At 43.4% G+C, this 21,622-nt stretch overlaps 1 protein-coding gene across 14 annotated transcripts in view; it reads right to left on the bottom strand.

Annotated features, from left to right (window-relative positions):
• UNC80 (unc-80 homolog, NALCN channel complex subunit) overlaps positions 1-11,663 on the bottom strand; it is a 192,360-nt gene extending 180,697 nt beyond the window's left edge. For all 14 annotated transcript variants that reach the window (XM_038421372.2, XM_038421379.2, XM_038421373.2 and 11 more), the window contains exons 1-2: positions 11,498-11,663; positions 10,085-10,133 (exon numbers count right to left, since the gene is read on the bottom strand). In XM_038421372.2, the coding sequence (XP_038277300.1) occupies positions 10,085-10,133; positions 11,498-11,589 (141 nt within the window). In that variant the 5' untranslated portion in view covers positions 11,590-11,663. The remainder of the gene's footprint in view (positions 1-10,084; positions 10,134-11,497) is intronic.
• Positions 11,664-21,622: the final 9,959 nt, after the last annotated feature.

Below are 21,622 nucleotides of genomic sequence, written 5' to 3'. Positions count from 1 at the left end.
ATATATAAAGAATGGTTCCCCGTTGCAGGGAATTTGCACACCCATGGAGGAAGTAAGGGTAGCCTGGGCTCTCACAACTAGAGAGGACCAGGCAAGAGGGGGGAAATACATAGGGAGGGAGGTGGGAGAGAAAAAGGGAACAAAAGAATATAAACAGATGTTAAATATTGTTATATGTTTTAATAGAAAAATATATTAATAGAGTGTTAGGGCTCAGAATTAAAAAAAAATATGGTAAATCAGCCTCAGGATCAGGGTACACCAATACAGGTGTTACAAACGGAGAGAAAAAAAAGGGAAAAGCAATGTATGTCAGAGTTTTAAAATTATTGTGTATGATGGGAACTCTAAAAATGTCATATTTCAAGAGGAGATATAAATGTAATGGAGACCTGGCACCTGACTGGGGAGTCTCACTGCTTTTAACAAAGGGTGATATATTGAGCAAGAGCAGAGTGGGAACTAATGGGTGAATTTATTAGTGTGATAACTGTTAATGACAGGTTTCAGAGTAGCAGCCGTGTTAGTCTGTATTCGCAAAAAGAAAAGGAGTACTTGTGGCACTTTACAGATTAACAAAATAATTTGAGCATATGCATCTGATGAAGTGAGCTGTAGCTCCTTTTCTTATAACTGTTAATGTGAAAGGAATGAACAATACCACAAAAAGGAAAAGAGTATTCTATTCACTGAAAAGGGATTTTTCTAGTATAATCAATTTATAGGAAACACATACCTTAATTAAAAATGATAAATACTTGAATACTTCGTGGACACAGCTACCATACATCTCTCCAGGTCAATCTAATAGAAGAATGTTGACACTACTGTTTGGTAAACACTTCCCTTTTATTGTTTCAGCATAACTCACAGATATAGAGGACAGATTTTAATTAAGAGGTCTTTGAAAGATAGACTTCCCACCTTAGCTAATAAATATGCTCCCAATCAAAAACAAGATTTTTTTCTTGAAAAAAGATCAATTTTTTAGGAACGTAGGAAGTTTTAGAGAAGGGAATATTATTCTGGAGGAGGGGGTCTTAAAGTGCATTAATCCCACTTTGGATTGATCGAATGTACACAAAGAACAGTCAGGAGGAACTAGTGAAAATTTGTTGCATCACTTAAAATATGAGGATGTGGTGGGAGATGAATACATACAGTTCTGACATCTGAATTATTTTGTTCCTCATTGATCTTATTCCAGGATCGATATGATTTTTGTTCCTAGGATCTCTGCTAATTTAGAAAAAAAAATCTAATTTGGGAGTTATAAGGGGATCTGATCATGCCCCTCCACTTATTGGATTGAACGTTTGTTTTTTCACCGAGTCCCAAAGAGCCTGGTTCTTGAATAAACTTGGTTGTATGACCCCTTTAGAATTCAAGAGCTAGATGAAAATTTCCAGAAATATACAGAAATAAACAATAAGGAAGAGATCAATAAAAATGTTCTCTGGAATGCTAAAATGGCAGTAATGATGGAGATCCTTAAAAATAAAGCATCATACCTAAAAAAGATGGGAGGTCTTGAAGAAGAGAAGTGGGTTAAAGAACTTTCTGTTTTGAAAGGTAGACATAAATCTACAGGAGTATTTATGTAGTGTTCAACAAAATAAATGTGTAAGAAGGAAGATTAGCCAGTTACAAACACTTAGATATATTGAACAAAAATATTATGAACAGACCAATAAAGCTGATAGTCAAACGTTGAAAAAGAAACAAGATAAATCAGCGAACCCTCTGATTAGAAATACGAAGGGAGATTTAGTAACTGGCATCAAACAGATCTCTGAAACATTTGCTAACTTTTCCACAGTTTGTATGCTTCAGAACATCCAAATCCTAAAAACTTATAAGTAGATATCTGAGAAGTGTGACATTACCTCAGCTCTCAGAGACTGATGTGGCAGCTCTCGATAGGCAAACTGCTGCAGAGGAAACTGAAGCTGTAATTAAGAATTTAAAATCCAATAAAGCCCCAGGGTGTCTGGGGAGTATTACAGATCCTTACAGCAAGTGTTGGTCCCTATTTTAACTGAACTGTTTAATGTTGTTTTGCTGGGGAAACAAGATGCCAGATAAAGGGAAAGAGACAAAAATAGTGGTCATTCCTACAGAAGGAAAAGATCTGACCAACCATGAATCATACAGACAAGTTGCTTTAACTAATATAGATGCTAAAATTTATGCTAAGCTGCTAGAAAACAGATTGAGAGTCACCTGGCCGAAATGCGTTCACCCACACCAATCTGGATTCACTGCCAGCAGACATTTTTCTGATATCAGAAAAACTCCGAATTTGATCTAAAAATACTAATTCTGGCAATTTTTCCTGTGTGCTGCTTTCAATGGATGCTGAGAAAGTCTTTGACCAGCTGTAGTGGGAGTACTTTAGACAGATTTTGGTAAGGTTTGGTTTTGGAAATCAGTTTCATAAGTGTGTATCAGCTCTATATATTCCTTCTGAAGCCATTTGCAATAAATGTGGGAAATACCCTTCATAAAGGGCATCAAAATGCTTTCTGCATTAGAACACAAAATAGCTTTGGATGCTGACAATGTCTTGTTATATTTGTACGATCCAGAAGCCTCGTTAAAAATTATAAAACAATTGACTTTGGAATTTGGGCATGTAGCAGGCTTCAAAATAAACTATTATAAATCTGAAATTTTAGAAATTAATGCTCCAGAAAGGGCCAAATCAAACTGTCAGCTGCGTTCAAATGGATAAAAAAGTCTTTACAATATTTAGGAATAAATATTGTGGAGAAAAACCTTTTTAAGGTAAATTATCCTCCAATGTGGAATAAAATAATAAAAGACTTGAAGGAATGGAACAAATATGATTTTTTTTGGCTAGGTAGGGTAGCCTCAGTAAAGATGAATGTCCTTCCAAAAAATACTACTTTTGTTTTAGCACATCCCAGATGAGACATTAAAAATATAGCAGGAAGCACTATTTAAATTCATATTAAAACATAAAAAGAGAAAGGATGAACTCTAACATTCAAAAGTGGGATGGACTAACTTTCCCTAATTTTCTTTATTATCCATCACAATTAAAATGAGATTAATTGGGTTAACAGACCATCTAAACACTAGGTAAAACTCAATCAAGATTGGAGCCCAAATACTCATAGTAATTGTTGGGTTAAAAGAAATCCAGGTAATTAAATATAGAAAAAAAAATAACCCATTCATCCAGACCATCTCAGCAGTTTTACGCTATTTTTTTTTTAAAAATTCCTGTCAGGGAGGCCTTCTCCCTTAGCTACTTTCATTAATAATCAGAAATTTATCCCTAGAAATTATCAAAGTTACTAGTTGTGGGTAAAAGCCAAGATTGCTCCATTCAGACAGCTGTTACTGGGTCCTGATTTGAAATCATACCAAAAGATATGAAATAATGATATACTAAAATAATATAAAGATCTTGTATTTAACAAGTCAAACATTTTCTTGTGAAATCTGGATGCAAGGCAGCTCTCTGTACACCTTTAACCACATTCTAGGAGTTCAACCAGGAGCAAGATAAAGAATGGTATGTATCTTAAAAATCAAACCTATTTTGACTGAAAAAGATACTGATAAAAAGACAACCCAGATGAAAAGATGGGAGAGGGATTTTGGAAATAAACCTGATATGGAGGAGTGGGTCTATATATGGGAAATGAGATATACATCTTCAATTTGTGTAGCCCATATTTATAAATTGCTGTATAGATAGCATTTGAGTCTAGTTAAGATCTGGCACATTTTTGCTAACAGGGAGTCGCTCAGTTGGATGGGTTGCAAGGAAAGGGGTACATACTTGCACACATAGTGGTTAAGTGCAGGAATTAGATGGTTTGTGGAAGAAGTCATTAAAGAAATCCATTTTCTGACAAAATGCTAGTATCCTAGAGCCCCCTTGACCTCCTTACTTAATGCTCCAGGAGAGGATCTACATATTAAACAGAAACAATTAATTTCTTCTTTATTGTTAGCGGCTAGACTTTATATTACTGGAAAAATGTAACTCTTCCTCCTATGGAATTGTGATGTTGTAAGGTATGGACGGTCCTTGTAATAGAAAAGTTTTCATCCCAAGTATGTACACAAGAGAATGGCCAACGAGAGGACAGGTATTTAGAAATATGATCACCCTTTTCAACATACACACAGGAGGATGGCTCACCTGTCAGGTGCTGTAGTCAGGTTCTTTGAATATTAACCTGATCCAGAAAAAGTTATGATGTAGTATGTGAACATTTTATTGTAACTTTGCCTTAATAGGTTTCAGAAGGCAGCCTGACCAACTACTCACAGCAGACTGACACATTACAAGGGCTCCACTGCCACCTGAATTACAGAAAGGAAGGGAACATCTGCAGAGTTGGCAATCTGGAAAGTAGTATTGAAAGCTGATGTCATAAACTGATTATAATGATTGCAAACTCATAGTCAATGTTGAATCTGTTCCTGGTGTGTGCTCTGGTCCCCCAGGGTCACTTGCATTATGATTTTCCTTTTGAGGCCATCTGTTCTGTGCCAACAACCTGTTCTGAGTTTGTTCGTACCATCAGTGTTCTCTCTTCACCCTATTCCCTAGTGACCTTCTGGTCTATTTCCCTCTGCAGTATTTTGCATTCCCTTGGGAACTTCCTTATAGGAGCCAGGTAGCTCCTTACACCTGAAGTTTACACACATTCTGTCAGAGCAAGGCTAATCACGGGGCTACAATACCAGACAGGATGATACAGGTGCTTTTGGGACTGGTTTTGCCACAGTATAACATTACTCAAGTCACATGATCTTTCATGTGCGAGTGAAACAGAGATAATATTTACCTGCTGCCAACAGCACAAGCAGGCAAACTGTGGGCTAAGTCCCAACCCCAACCACTGCAGAGCCAGGACTTTGGGGGCATGTGACCCCAGCAATCCTACCTCTCAGGACCACCAAATGGGCAGGGGTCCTCCACAGAATTCCCCAATGAAAGGGTCCTTTAGGAAGGCCCCAGCACCCTCCTGGAGGAAGAGACTCAGCTGCCACCAGTAATAAGAGGTAGGGGTAGCTGAGCCAGGACCTCAGGGGCATTATAAATTGAAAGAAACATTTGTTAAACAGGTTTATTTATTTAAAAAATAAACTTAATTAAATCTGAAACTGACACTCTTTGATGAGGCCTAATTTATTATATTCTAAAGTCATTTAAGTTAAATACCCCCCTCAAAAAAAATTAATCGGTACATGTTTGTAGTCAAGTTTTCAAGAAAGCCAAGCCACTGAACAGCTGAAGGTCATTGTCTAGGCACCTGGAACCAGAGTTTGGTGAAGTGCTAAACTAGATTTTTGACAGCAGTAGCCTCTTCCGCAATTTCAGAGAGAATATTTTCTTTATGTCAGTTTATTCAGCTAGTTCAGTGGAATGACTAGTTCCTTCAAAAGTTAAGGAATCAATTTGGAGTTGAACAAGCTGAAAAGTTTGGTGTCCACTTTCAATCTCTGACTAAATACTACATATGAGAGGATATCTACTTAAGACCATTTTTCAGCATGACATCTCTTTAGGGCCTTATGCTCTCTACTTACAGCCTGTCCATATCTAAAGCTGTATTTACCCCATTTATATTAGCATGGGATACCCTCACTGTCTCATCTAACTATGCTTCTCAGGTGCTTAAGACACTGTTTACAGCCCCCTACTCAAATCACATGCGAGAATGTTGTGATCTCATACTGAATATTGTCGTACCCATCTTTGGCAGCAAGTTCATGCTCTTCCACAATATGTGAGGTTCCTGGGACTTGGGAGTATTTTTTTTTAAAAAACTCTGTTTAATGGTGTGGAGATGGAGCATGGTCTAGTGGTTTGAAGTACAGGATTAGAAATCAGGAGATCTGCATTCTACTTTGCCTCTGCTACTGATTTACTAGGGTAAGGGACCATTGACAAGGCACTCCACTCTCCATGCTTCTGTTCCACCACTACCACCATCTTCACCCCCTCAAAAAAGGATTATAGTTCTACAGAAGAGTATTGTGACATTTAAAAAAAAAAACACTCTTAAGCAGCAAGATAGCATAAAAACTTAAAGTATTCTTTAATGCTCAGTCTTCATTATACTCAATAGCAGAAAAAGCTTTAGTGAGTTTGTTCAGAGGTTGTTTGGGGAAAAACTTAAGTTTCCTATCAGTTTACAAATCAAGGGTATGTCTACACTGTAATTAGACTGCAGCTGACATGGACTCACGGGGCTCAGGATAAGGGGCTGTTTAATTGTGGTGTAGAAATTCAGGTTCAGCCTGCAGCCTAAGTTCTGGGACCCTCCCGCTTTGCATGGTCCTCGAGCCTGGGCTTCAGCCCAAGCCCAAATGTCTACACTGCAGATAGATAGCCCCTGAACCTGAGCGTGAGTCAGCTGACATGGGCCAGCTGCATGTTTTTAATTGCCAATGGGAGCTGATGTTCCTCAAACTGATGTGAAGAAAGGCAGGGGGCACTAGAGGAGGACCATGTCATGTAGCCCGTTGATTTGGAGGAAGAAGGCAACAGTGAATGGGCCATATTTGTCAATGACAGCAGAACTGTTTCTCTTATCAAAATGTATATAGGACCATAAAAAAGGCAGATCCAGTCAGAACAGGACACAGTTTGGCAGCATAATAGTTTAAAGAAGTGTAAGTTTACAGAGAAATAAGGCATTAGCCTTCTTCTGTACACGATAAGCTCTGAATTTGCATGCTCCTTTGCAGAAAGAGACGGGGTTTTCAGTGGATAGCTCACTGAAGCTGTCTGCCCAATGGGCAGCAACTTTAAAAACATTTATACTTATATCATTCCAAACAGATAGACAATGTCAGATGCATCTACCAATAGTACCCCTCCTTCTGCCCCCACTACCATGTACAACAATAATTGCAGTTTTGGCTACCTCACCTTAGGAAAGACATGAAGAATGTAAATCTTTCGGTACCTCTAACAGGGTTTGTTTGAAGTTTATCACAATGTGAGAAATTGAAAAGATTAAAAAAAAAAAAAAGCTATTTAATCTACTAAGATTTAGAGACAAAGTATGCCTGTCTAATTCACAGTAATCCACCAGAGTCAACAGGACTACTGGTGTAAGTAAGACCAGAAGAATTTGGCCCTTGCAGCAAGACTCCACTAAGGATATTAAAAATTATGAAGCATCTAAGGAGAACCAATGAGTCCTTTTATACCAGGGGTGGGCAAACCAGATCGGTCAGGGCAAATCAGGGCTTTGGATCCAGCCTGCGGGATTGCCATCCCAATGACGCCGCTCCCGGAAGCGGCCGGCACCACGTCCCTATGGCCCCTGGGGAAGAGGGGGTAGAGGGCTCCACGCGCTGCCCTCACCTGCAGGCACCACCCCCTGCCGCTCCCATTGGCCGGGAACAGGGAACCGTGGCCAATGGGAGCTTTGGGGGAGGTACTGGCAGGCGAGGGCAGCCCGTGGAGCCCTCTGCCCTCCCTTCCCCAGGGGCCGCTGGGACATAGTGCTGGCCGCATCTGGAGTGGCGCGGGGGCAGGGAAGGCAGGGATCCTGTCTTAGCCCCACTGCTCGCCACTGCCACCCCAGAGCCGCTCCAAGTAAGTGGCGCTGGGCTGGTGCCTGCACCCCAAACCCTTCCTGCACTCTGCACCCCCTCCTGTAACCTAACCCCCTGCCCTGAGCCCCCAATGCACCTTGCCCCTTCCTGCACACTGTACCCCCCAACCCTTTGCCCCAGCCCTACATTCATGGCTCTGCATGCAATTTCTCCACCCAGATGTGGCCCTGCGAACAAAAAGTTTGCCCACCCCTGTTTTATACCCTAATATGGAAACAAGTGAAACCAAAACTTAAAGTGCAGTGAATTTAGAGCCAAGAAAAAAGTGACACTTCTTTGCATGATATATATATAGTCAACCAATGAAATTCACCGTCTATAGAAAACAGTCCTTGAATCAAATATGTCTGAGATACTAAATATGGTTGACTTGAGGGAGGCTTCTCTGCTCCTTGAAGTCTTTGAACCATGATTTAAGGACTTCAATAGCTCAGACATGGGTGAGGTTTTTCATAGGAGTGGGTGGGTGAGATTCTGTGGCCTGCGCTGTGCAGGAGGTCGGACTAGATGATCAGAATGGTCCCTTCTGACCTTAGTATCTATGAATCTATGATAGACAGTAACGGGAACATTGTGTAGTTGTGCCAGCCAATAACACTATATGATAATCACATCACATCCTTCAGGGCATGAGCTGATTGCCTGCAGAGATCCAGAAATATTAAGCCCCCCTTCCTCCTCCCCACCCAGCATGATATAATTGCATAGGTGCATTATTGGCATGGAAAGAGGCTTATCTTTCTTTACCAAGAGTAAGAGACTGATTAGAGGAATCAGTAGCTTGATTCAACAGATCAGGTCCTATATTCTTCTTTTCGCAACTTCTCATAGTTAAGTCTCACCTTTGGAAATTTCCTATCATAAACTACATAATGACATTAATTCACAACTGCAGGATGCAGCTGAAGAAACAAGTGTTTTTTTTTTAGTGTGCTGAGAGGTGGCCATAAGCATGAAGGCTACAAATCCTTTGTAATGCCAAATTCATTTGCTGGAGTAGGTTGCCTGAATGTCTGCAGGAGAGATATTCTACCAGTAAATACAGAAAGAATATCAATGTGTTTCTGAATTATTCTCAGAAGCATGAAACCTCTTCAGCCATCCATGTTACAAATATAGACAACTGTAAGTGCTTAGATACACACATAGAAGGACAAATGCTGAGTGAGCGTGCATGAGCATTGTAGGGGCTTACACAACAGGATGACTGTTGGACCTGTACTTGGTGGGATAAGCACATAGGTCAGAGAACTCGTATAAGTGAGTTTCTATAATGGACCACTGATGTGTTAGGGCATGACTAGTGCAAATTCATGAGACCCCAAATTGGTGAAGGAGTGCAGTGCAGCCAGCTGTAATATATCCTACACATATCCAGCTAGATATTGCTACTGACAATGGCTTGGTGCTTAGGAATCCAGATCTGCCATATTAGCATATATTACCCAGCTCCCCCACCTCCATTCCCCCACACCAAGCACTTCCTTTGACTACTTTTTCAGTGGTCCTTTTTCAGTATTTGAAAATAAAACATTGCAGAATTCACAGCATGATAGAAGAAAAAAAGGTTCTATATCTTCCAAGTGATATGTGGCACACATACTGAGGGTTGCTCCAATTCTCCATCTTGTAAGGAGGAGTCAAAGAATCCGTTAAAGACTTTTTAAAAAAATAATACTCTAGTCTCTCAATTTGTGTCAGGATTGCTATTTCAACTCTTAAAAAAAAAAAAAAAAGAATTACATCCAAATTTGACAACTGACTCAGTTTAATACATTGGAAGCTCAACTGGAGTGCACAATAACTGTTCAAGGAATCATGAAGTGTCCTAGACACATCTAATTTGACCTTGGCAAATAATTTTCTTAGCGAATCAGCTCTCTCAGAAGTCAAGCTCTTTAAAGACACAGCTGGTAATATACAGATAATGGTAACTATTTTATAACAGCTTCTGTATTTGACTGTACTGTTAAAATATTGTGTTCTCTATTTTCTGATTTGTTCAGTTTCATTAGTAGTTTGTATATGGGATTACAGAAATACACTTTAAGGCCTTATTCCTGAAAATATTTATGAATATATTTCTTATACATATTCATATTTCCATTAAAGTAACTGGGATTAATTATATGCACAAAGTTAAGCACATAAGTGATTGCAGGATGAGGACCCAAGATATTGTCGCCCCCACCCAAATATTTTACTATGGTCTTTGAACATGACAGATTTCTCAACTAATATACTTTTAAGTGCATTTTGGGCTGCATGTCTGGTTTGACTTTTTTTGCATAGGTATTTGGAACATTTTTCCATCTCTGGGGTAACTACTGATGTAAATGGATTTACACAAGAGATTATTTGGCCCTTTGAGTTCAATCTTTTATCAAGTTTCCATATTTAGCCAATGCTGCATAAAACTAGTAAACTATGATGAGTTTAAGACAAAAAAAAAAACCTCACATACCACGCAGGAAGCTTCATACTGTTTTCCCAGTTTGGGCCTCAAAAATGCACTAAAAATCCAACAAACAACAAAAACAAGAGTTAGTTTTCATAACAGTAGTTATAGATATGCACACTAAGCACGTTTTTTATTGAGTCATTTTTAATTAAGTTATTTTGTCAGCGTGACAATGTTACTTAAGTGGCTTGATAAACCCATGTAACAAACAGGAATGAAGCCGTGAGAAACTCAGATACCTGTTGAAAGCACTGTACAGAATGTTATTACCTTTTCCATAAACAGAAGGCTTTCACAAATACCATGCAAATACCAATATGAAAGAAAGACATTTTAAAAACATGATTTTCTTCCATTAAAGGTAAATAGAATTCAGCCATTTTAACTCATCAGAACGAAGCATTTTCTAGTAGTCACAGTTACCATTTATCAAAGTATTTAGGAGAATAAGACTATACTAAGTATTACTGAAGTTATGAGTTGAACAGCTTTAGTTTGCTAGTAGATTGTTTCAGAGCAGCAGCCGTGTTAGTCTGTATTCGCAAAAAGAAAAGGAGGACGTGTGGCACCTTAGAGACTCACAAATTTATTTGAGCATAAGCTTTCGGCATCCGATGAAGTGAGCTGTAGCTCATGAAAGCTTATGCACTAATAAATTTGTGAGTCTCTAAGGTGCCACAAGTCCTCCTTTTCTTCTAGTAGATTGTGTTAATGATCTTTTCCACTCTCTCTCTTTCCCTCTAATTATTAATACACAGCGATCTGAATGGCTTGGAGGCCTCCACTTCCTCACAAGCTTTAGCTAGGAAACGGACCCACCCCACAAGAAGTAGTTAGACTTGAGGACTGTCAGTAACGCAGCCAGAGGTTAAAGGTCTGTTACAGGAGAGGGTTGTGGGGGCCTGCAGGAGGTCAGATTAGATCAGGATGGTCCCTTCTGGCCTTGAAGTCTGAGGCCATTGAGGACCTCATAATACAGGATTTGCTCAAACTCGGGCATCGCTGGGAAGTTTGCCTTAGCATTTTACCACTGGGATAAACAACAACAACCCCCCCTCCCCCCCAGAGACCCTACCAAAACATACCTCACACTAACAGATTGACAGCCAGAGGGTCTGAGGTGGGGTTTTTTTTTGGGGGGGGGGGGGTTTAGAAACACTAGCTGCATAAAGATAGCCCAGGTTTTGAAGTGGGGGAACCCCTCCCCCCATATTCATCCAGCCCTCCCCTCCTCCAGCGGACCGCGCGCCAGCTCAACCAGGGGCGCCCCGACTTGGGCGGAGCGCCGGTCACGTCCAGCCCGCTGGCCGCACGGCGGCCGGCCCGTCAGCCCAGCCGGCGGGAGCAGCGCGGCGGTGGCCCCCGAGGCCGGCCAAGCGCGACAGGGGCCCGCGCCCGGTTACCCCCCGCCCGCACCTGGTTTGCCGCCACAGGAAAGTCTGGATGGGCAGAGGGACGCCGCGGCCGCCCTCCTGCTCCGGGCCCTCGGCGCTTTTCCTCTTCACCATGGCGGCGGCCCGGCCCGGGGCGCCCGCGGCTGCTTCCCCGCGCCGCGCAAGATGGCTGCAGCCGGCAAGGACGCGGGCGGGAGGGGCGAGCGACGGCGTCCCGCCTCCTCCCGGCCTTCAGCACCCTCCCTCCGCGGACAGCGGCCGGCCCCCGGCCGGGGGGCGCCGGGCGCCGCCCCTCGAGCCCCGGGGCAGGCCGCGCTCTCCTGCCGCGCCCGGGCTGCGACCCCCCCCCCCCCCCCGGCAGCCCTCAGCCGGCTGTGGCGAGCGCAAGCCCGGCCCGTCCTTCCCGAGCAGCGGCCCGCTCTCCCCGCAGGAGTCCGGGGTCTCTGCCCCTGCGAGTAATAACCGTGTGCAGCCCCCTCAAGGGTGCCTGCTGGGTAACTACCCAAAAAGAGCAGCAGGAGAGGGGTCCTCCCCCTGCGGGACATCAAGAGGCGTGTGGGAGTTCCCCCGTTAGAGGGCGAGAAGCGACATGGGGCGCGGGGGGGGGGGGGATCTCACACCTTTGTGTGGCAGCAGGGGATGAAAAAGGGGGGCCCCTGCTCTAGAGAGGATGGGACCTTGGGTTGTTGACAGGGCAGGAGAAGGACGGGAGCGTCTCAGGTGGACCTGCTCCTTTATGAGGGTGCTTTAAGGGAGGGGTTCTCGCAAAAAGTTTCTTGGGGGGGCCTCTGAAACCCTCGGCTTTCAACTGTTGGAACAACAAATAAATATGCCTGTGGCCATGTCCAAATCATTGTAATTTATTTATGTACAGTTGTCTCTGAAGTGCGCTGAGGCTCAGGAAAGCTTATGCTCAAATAAATGTGTTAGTCTCTAAGGTGCCACGAGTCCTCCTTTTCTTTTTTGCGAATACAGACTAACACGGCCGCTGAAACCTGAAACCTGTCTACTCTTTAGTGGACCTACACAGAATACAAACAAATAAGGTGCTTTGCATGTTTTTGTCATTGTTGCCTGTGCGGTTGTTCCCCCCTGCCCCCCGCCCCCGCTTTTCCTTTTGACATGCCAGCTAGTAAATCTGTTTCTGTGAAAAGTGGTATCTGTGTGTTTGTTAATATCACTTTTCACAGCAGAGGAGCTAGCTAGGAGGCAGTGAAAAGTGATATTAACAAACATCACTTTTCACAACAGCCTGACCCTGCCCTGGCAAGCCAGGGGACAAATTAAGTTCTGGATGGGGAGGTGGGCAGGGAGACAGTGGGGGCTGGTGTTGGTGAAGGGACAGGAGAGGCAGCAAGGGCCCAGGTGCGGTGGTGAGCTTGGGACCCCAGACCAAAACGCGACCGCGAAGCGATGGAGCCTGCTGCTGCATGGCTTAAGTCTGCTAACCACCACCCCAGGGCAGAAGCCTGAGCCCCACCATGCCTGACAGGGTGGGGAACTCTGGTTGCTATTTGTACTTGATACGAAGGAGCCATACATATGTGTGCCAGCTGTATAATGCCAGCACTTCAGCCTGTGCTGCCTCATTAACTGCCCCACTTGTTCCATGTAGATGCCAAATGTGATAAAGGAGAAGATTTAGCCTTGTGGGACTTTGCAGGCAAGGCCATCGCAGGTAGAGAACAGTTGCCTGTAACATATTGTTGTTTGGACCCAAACCATTCATTCATGCATCTTCTTAGAGATGGGACTGCAGAAATGTGGTGACCAACAATACCAAATGCTAGTCATCCAGCAGGAGGTCTATGATTTTATGCCCTGGCCTTTGGGCAGGAGGGTGTCATGCACCATGCCACAACCCTTTTCTAACAGAGGAATCCAGGAGAGCGGCTGCTGAAGCATGTTCTGGGACCTTCTAAGTTTAGTTACAGTGGGCAGCAGAGTGCAAGGACTCAGCAAAGAATTATTGTTTCTTTAGTTTTGGTAAGGCTATTCCATGTTTTAATGTAGATGGTAGATTTCCCTCAGAAGAGGATGGTCTCTGCATGAGGGATCAGGTATTCTCTAGCAATCCAGGCAAGACGGGGCAGAGAGACAGGTAGCAGCCCTGTTTACTATGAGAGTTTCCATGACTCTAACTTGTCAAAGGGGGTCAGCTTCTTGAAATCCACACTACCTCTGTTCTTAGCTTGTTATTTTCTGATGTGTGGAGAGGCCTCAGCGAAGAGTCTAACTTACAGTAAGAGATGCCAGGTTCTAGGGCTGCATGGGATGCTTTCGTGAAATAATGTGTGTTCTGCAATATTTCTGTGCAGTGTCTTTTTGCTGCCTCTGTGGCAGTGGCTAACGAGGGACCCTGCATCCTTCTTTGCAATGGTACTAGTTTTGTAAAAGACTTTCCTAGGGCCAAGTCTATCCATATCTGCTACTTCACAGAGCATTTTGGGAGGCTAAATGTGTAAAGAAAGTCAATGTCAAAGCCAAGGTGCTCTAGAAGTGAAAGGTAATATCGGCTACAGTTTTCAAACCTGGGGGACTGAAATAAAAATAGCCTGATTTTCAGAGAAGCCTAGAGCTCACAACTCCCTGGATGGGCACATCAAGTAAAGAGGCCACAAGCTACCTGCAGGATCATGACAAGTTCATGACAAGCTTGTGATAAACAATACAAGTAGCTTATGCTCTACGACCTACATAAAGTGCCCTGCCCCCTAGATGTCAGAGATTGCCAATAGTTTTGATCAGATGTAAGCCTGGTGTAGTCCTTGCATTGGCCGACCTTACTGAGGAGCCCAGTTGATCTGTGACCAAGAGGAAAGGAGTACTTGTGGCACCTTAGAGACTAACAAATTTATTTGTTAGTCTCTAAGGTGCCACAAGTACTCCTTTTCTTTTTGCGAATACAGACTAACACGGCTGCTACTCTGAAACCTGTGACCAAGAGAGAGTTTTAAAAAAAATTTTTTTTTATTAATCCTAGGCATACCTCAGTTTTCCTCTGTACATTGCATTGCTACCAGGTAGGTTCAAAAGGGTTAACATTGTTCTTGGAATAGTGCAGGAAGGGTGTGTGCCCACATGCTTGCTGTCTGGAAGGAATTAACAGGATCATTGAAGAACTGTTTCAAACCAACAGAGGGTCCAGAATGACAAAGACCTCCCGCTGACTGAGCAATCAACAGGAAACCCCAGCAGGGTGGGACTCGGGAACTAAGCAGGAGAACAAGGTGTCAGGCAACCAGAAGGGTCGCCCTTTTGGAGGGACTCAGGAGCCTTGACCTAGGGGAGACAAAAAGGAGGAACAGGTAGGGAGAGCCAGAGATGGAGTTCATCACAGCTTGGCGAGCTCCTAGTGGCACTGGTTTGACCAGAGTGAACTATAGCTTAAGTTCTGTCCCTCTGTGCTAACCTAGAGACTCAGATGCCAGGTGACTAATAGATGGTTACCTTGTTTTGTAAAGGCTGCCTATGCTGATGTAAAGAGGGGCACAGTAAACAAACACCTTCTACAGAAGGATTTGGATTTGCTGCAGGGAGCCATGGGGAGAGACAGGGGAAGGCCCAGGCTGCGAGTTTTAGAGTCCCCTGGCCTCTGTGGGTGCTAGCACACTAAAGTGGTCACTCCCCAGAGACTGGTGACAGCATGGGGCATAGACTAGACCTTGTGATGGGATCAACCACATTCTTCGAGGCTCAGGATGATATAAGCATATGTGGATGCCATTTTGGGTGGCTAGCCAGTCTTACCATTGAGATTAGGATTAAAATAGCCACTAGTGCCAAAATACAAGGGGGAATCAGGTTTGAGACCTCTGTATTCCCTGATAATTAAATGGACCAACCCATCCTGCCCATCCTCTGTGACTATTTTACAGCCTTTTCCTTTCTAAAGAAGTCACTGACAATAGGACCCTGAATTCATAACTTGATCATTTTGAGCAGATTAGTTCCAGTCCCCACAAGAGCATAGACCAGGGCAGGGATTGGCAATCTTTAGGGGCTGTGGGAAGTGGTGCAGGCCGAGGGATGTGCTGGCCGCCCTTCCTGCATCCCCCATTGGCCTGAGACAGCAAACTGTGGCCAGTGGGAGCCACGATCAGTCGAACCTGCAGACGCGGCAGATAAATAAACCAGCCCGGCCAGCTGGGGCTTACCCTGGCAGGCCATGTGCCAAAGGTTGCCGATCCCTGGACTAGGGGAAAGAGCAGTACAGAATGCTCAGAGAATTTTAACAGAAAGATCCCACATTAGGTCGGCTAACAGTCAGTAGCCATAGACAATGCTACCAGCCTTATACAAATCTTTGTCATAAGTGGCCCTCCTTAAAGGATGCAAGACTGAAAACTGGCAAATTGAGTTCATCATCTTTGACTGTTAGAATGAAATCTGAATCTTACTCAAATTTAAACCAGGATAACTAGCCCTGCTAAAAGTGGAAGACAATCCTTGGTCTAGTGAGAGTTCACTTCCTATTTCAGGTCTACTCTGACCACCAAGAAAGTCTTTTACACCAGCTGTTGTCACTATGAGATTCTTTCCATGAGATTCTATATCGTTTCGAATTATAAAGGTTCTAAGAACAGACCCAAAAAAGTGGGATGTTGGTCATGTGACCTTGCTGCCTTAGGGAAGGGAGAGACTCCTGCTTTTGAACCCTTCTCGACAAGGCTATCAGATGCTAGAGGTATAGTCCAATGGAAATGGATAAAACTCTTTAGGATCAGAAGATGAATAGACTTGGATGAATGATGAGGCCAGTGGAGAATCAGGAACTGTAATTTGCTACAAATGTTAGTTCTCATTTATAATAATAATAAAAATAATAATAATAATAAAAGAGATGGAGGATGACAATAAGTGTACTGTTTCTTTAAAAGTGTGACAGCAAGCCAGGAAGGATAGGGCTGTGGAAATTTCTAGGAGAAGCTTTAGGGACAATATTATGTTCCTGGTTCAGTGACGGCAATGCTTTGCATTGTCACATGACAGCACTCAAGATGACAATATAGAATAATTCTAATGGACATCCTCAAGGAGAGAGTGATGCAGGCAGAGCCTATCACCAACAAGTCTTTCCACTGCCCGAGCCAGATTCAACAGTGTGATGGAGAATTGGGACAACCTGGCTGATCTCAACGGTCTTATGCCCTGCCAAGACAAGATATGCTCTTGCCAGTGGGAAAGATGTCTTTTAAAGTATATAAACCCAATATCAGGTAGGCTAACTGATATAAGAGACTGGATGAATTCCCCAGACAAGCTACATATTTAAAGAGACTAGGGTTTCTTTTTAAAAAAAAAGAAAAAAAAAACCCCACACACAACTAGACGTAAAAGCAAGTAGAAAGCTTGAAAAGTCTGAGTGAAAGGGTTAATTGTGCAGTTTATGCTCCAAATATGCCAAAAATATGTTAACACAACTTTGACACTTTGGGCCAGATACACAGCTGGTGTGCCGCTGTGGTCTTCAAATGAATCTATGCCAATTATACCAGCTGAGTATCTGGCTCTTTACCTGTGCAAACTTGTAAAGTTTCTACTACCTGTTCTACCATACTTGCCATTTTAAGTACTGGGAATCTCAAACTAGTGGAAGAAATCTGAAGTGTCATCAGAAAAACAGAGGATTTTAAAACATGGTGATTCCCATCTGCTGGTGCAAAAGGAACAGTGAGGAAGAAGAGTTTCGGAAGGACAAGGATCTCAGATCTAGGTGAAGATTCTCTGGTCTGGCCAAGCTGTAATTAGCACAAGACTAAGGAAGAGAGGCAAGGGTGGCTTTATGCTTTTTATGTGGTTCCCAAATTCTGGAGTAGCTGCAGGCCAATTTGGTCCCTGCTGCAATTTACAGCAGCCTCTGCTCTGCAGGGGTTCCCTGGCTGGGGAACTGGCAACTAACAGGAGAGAATCAGACTGCAAGTTAGGAACACATTTTCTATTAACCTTTATCCTACTTGTAAAAGATAATCAAATCCACAGATTATCTGCAAAAAGAAAAGGAGTACTGGTGGCACCTTAGAGACTAACAAATTTATTAGAGCATAAGCTTTTGTGAGCTACAGCTCACTTCATCGGATGCATTTGGTGGAAAAAACAGAGGAGAGATTTATATACACACACACAGAGAACATGAAACAATGGGTTTATCATACACACTGTAAGGAGAGTGATCACTTAAGATAAGCCATCACCAGCAGCAGGGGGGGGGGGAAGGAGGAAAACCTTTCATGGTGACAAGCAAGGTAGGCTAATTCCAGCAGTTAACAAGAATATCAGAGGAACAGTGGGGGGTGGGGTGGGAGGGAGAAATACCATGGGGAAATAGTTTTACTTTGTGTAATGACTCATCCATTCCCAGTCTCTATTCAAGCCTAAGTTAATTGTATCCAGTTTGCAAATTAATTCCAATTCAGCAGTCTCTCGTTGGAGTCTGTTTTTGAAGCTTTTTTGTTGAAGTATAGCCACTCTAAGATCTGTGATCGAGTGACCAGAGAGATTGAAGTGTTCTCCAACTGATTTTTGAATGTTATAATTCTTGACGTCTGATTTATGTCCATTCATTCTTTTACGTAGAGACTGTCCAGTTTGGCCAATGTACATGGCAGAGGGGCATTGCTGGCACATGATGGCATATATCACATTGGTAGATGCGCAGGTGAACGAGCCTCTGATAGTGTGGCTGATGTGATTAGGCCCTATGATGGTATCCCCTGAATAGATATGTGGACAGAGTTGGCAACGGGCTTTGTTGCAAGGATAGGTTCCTGGGTTAGTGGTTCTGTTGTGTGGTGTGTGGTTGCTGGTGAGTATTTGCTTCAGATTGGGGGGCTGTCTGTGAGCAAGGCCCGTTGTCAACTCTGTCCACATATCTATTCAGGGGATACCATCATAGGGCCTAATCACATCAGCCACACTATCAGAGGCTCGTTCACCTGCGCATCTACCAATGTGATATATGCCATCATGTGCCAGCAATGCCCCTCTGCCATGTACATTGGCCAAACTGGACAGTCTCTACGTAAAAGAATGAATGGACACAAATCAGACGTCAAGAATTATAACATTCAAAACCAGTTGGAGAACACTTCAATCTCTCTGGTCACTCGATCACAGACCTAAGAGTGGCTATACTTCAACAAAAAAGCTTCAAAAACAGACTCCAATGAGAGACTGCTGAATTGGAATTAATTTGCAAACTGGATACAATTAACTTAGGCTTGAATAGAGACTGGGAATGGATGAGTCATTACACAAAGTAAAACTATTTCCCCATGGTATTTCTCCCTCCCACCCCACCCCCCACTGTTCCTCTGATATTCTTGTTAACTGCTGGAATTAGCCTACCTGCTTGTCACCATGAAAGGTTTTCCTCCTTCCCCCCCCTGCTGTTGGTGATGGCTTATCTTAAGTGATCACTCTCCTTACAGTGTGTATGATAAACCCATTGTTTCATGTTCTCTGTGTGTGTGTATATAAATCTCTCCTCTGTTTTTTCCACCAAATGCATCCGATGAAGTGAGCTCTAGCTCACGAAAGCTTATGCTCTAATAAATTTGTTAGTCTCTAAGGTGCCACAAGTACTCCTTTTCTTTTTGCGAATACAGACTAACACGGCTGCTACTCTGAAACCTGTGATTATGCAAGGCACTGAATTTAGCCGTATAGAGTGGAAATCTGTCAACTTCATGAAAAAACTCGCACAGATACAGACAGACATCATCTTCCTCTCCAAATGCAAACAGATGGACATCATACCGAAAGGACTGAAGGTAAAAAATCCATTACAATCTACATACCACACAGACTATGCTGACAGCTTGTGCCACACACTCTCAAGGAAACTGCGGAACCACCTGATCAACATCCTCTACAGCAAACAGGGAAAGATTGAGAATGAGCTCTCAAAACTGGATACTCTCATAAAGAACCAACCTTCCACACAAACTTCCTCATGGCTGGACTTTACAAAAACTAGACAAGCCATTTACAAAACACACTTTGATTCTCTACAAAAGAAAAAGGACACTAAGCTATCTAAACTACTATATGCCACAAGGGGCCACAACAATGGTTCCCGTAACCCACCCAGCAATATTGTTAATCTATCCAACTATACTCTTAGCCCAGCGGAAGAATCTGTCCTATCTCGGGGCCTCTCCTTTTGCCCCTCCACCCCCACGAACATGATACAGTTCTGTGGTGACCTAGAATCCTATTTTCGACGTCTCAGACTCAAGGAATATTTCCAACACACCTCTGACCAACATATTAACCCACAGAGACCTTCCTGCCAACACTACAAAAAGAAGGATTCTGGGTGGACTCCTCCTGAAGGTCGAAACAGCAGCCTGGATTTCTACATAGACTGCTTCCGCCGACGTGCACGAGCTGAAATTGTGGAAAAGCAGCATCGCTTACCCCATAACCTCAGCCATGCAGAACACAGTGCCATCCACAGCCTCAGAAACAACTCTGACATCATAATCAAAAAGGCTGACAAAGGAGGTGCTGTCGTCATCATGAATAGGTCGGAGTATGAACAAGAGGCTACTAGGCAGCTCTCCAACACCACTTTCTACAAGCCATTACCCTCTGATCCCACTGAGAGTTACCAAAAGAAACTATACAGGGACTCTCTCTGGTGCTGTTTTGCAGCTTAGACATGCAGGAAACAAATCAGAACAAAGTGACATGCAGTTGCTATGATACCTACTTGTGTTTTATGGCAGTCAGAGTAAATAGGATCAACCTGAATAATTTGTTTGAGCACAAGATAGACACCGATATGCAGTAGGCCTATAGAATAGGAGACAAGTAAATGAGTTACATGGGGTGTCACAGCATAATACACTGAGGAGTCTAATAGGGCAACCTCTGCAGTGTATTAAAAAGAGAATAGTGACCTGTTGGCTTGTGATGCTATTTGGGATCAGGAAGGAATTTTCCTCTAGGGCAGATTGGCAGAGGCCCTGGGGTTTTTTCACCTTCCTCTGCAGTGTGGGGCCCGGGTCACTTGCTGGAGGATTCTCTGCACCTTGAAGTCTTTAAGCCCGGATTTGAGGACTTCAATAGCTTAGACATAGGTTAGGGGTTTGTTACAGGAGTGGGTGGGTGAGATTCGGTGGCCTGCGTTGTGCAGGACGTCAGACTAGACCATCATAATGGTCCCTTGTGACCTTAAAGTCTAGGAGTCTAAATAGCTTGTGACTTTTGCTTGGTATAACTGAATAGCGTGGGCCTCAAGACAGTAGCCCCCACACTTTGGCCCATATTTTCAAGAGACCTCAATGCTACGTTTTCAAGTGTTCAGAACCCACAATTAGGTCCAGATTTTCAAGGAGTGCTGAGCTCTTTTGAAAGTCTGACCATTTATTTTGGGCCCTAAACGAGAAGCAAGCTCTTCTGGAGACTGGACACTTTGCGTTGGGAACAACTATGTAATGCCACAGATACTGAGGTAATTATTCCCCACATAGGGCCCAAAACCAGTTCTGATTTCTTGTCATGATTCAAGATAGCCAGAAGAGGTTGGGGTAACAGCAAGAGATCACAGCTGGAACCTGATTTAACGAGATTATGAAGGGCATGTTGAGCCACCTGTCCCCACTACACAGCTGAAGTAACAGGATTGGCTTAGGGACTCTTAAGGAGTGCTCTGGGGTGGGAAAAAATGCCCTTTTCCAATATGGTGGCTTAAGACAGAACAGAAGCCTACCTACTCCACTGCATTTACTATATATCATGGGCAGTATTAATCTGTTATTTGTAGCCTAGTAGCACATCCCCCAAAAGTAAGGCCCGCACTGCAATTTGCGCTGTTCAAATATATAGTTAGAAGCAGTGCCAGACAGATAAAGGAAGGGAGGAAAATGAAGCAATGCAACATCCTTAAGATCACACAGCTGGATAGGAGGACAACCAAGGCCCCCAGAATCCCAGTGTAGTGCCCTAACCACTAGACCACACTTCCTCTTGTAGTGTTTTACAGTAGCAACAGGGGCCTGGTCTACACTTGTGGTGCGGAGCGGAAAAAAAATTTAAGTTACACAACTTCAGCTTCGTGAATAACATAGCTGAAGTTGACGTACTTAGATTTACTTACCGCAGTGTCTTCACTGTGGTAAGTCGACAGCTGACACTCTCC

The sequence above is a fragment of the Dermochelys coriacea genome, chromosome 11 (genome assembly GCF_009764565.3).
Source record: "Dermochelys coriacea isolate rDerCor1 chromosome 11, rDerCor1.pri.v4, whole genome shotgun sequence".
Taxonomy (NCBI): domain Eukaryota; kingdom Metazoa; phylum Chordata; order Testudines; family Dermochelyidae; genus Dermochelys; species Dermochelys coriacea.
The sequence above is the reverse complement of the archived record's forward strand: the minus strand, read 5'-3'. Positions and strand labels throughout refer to the sequence as shown.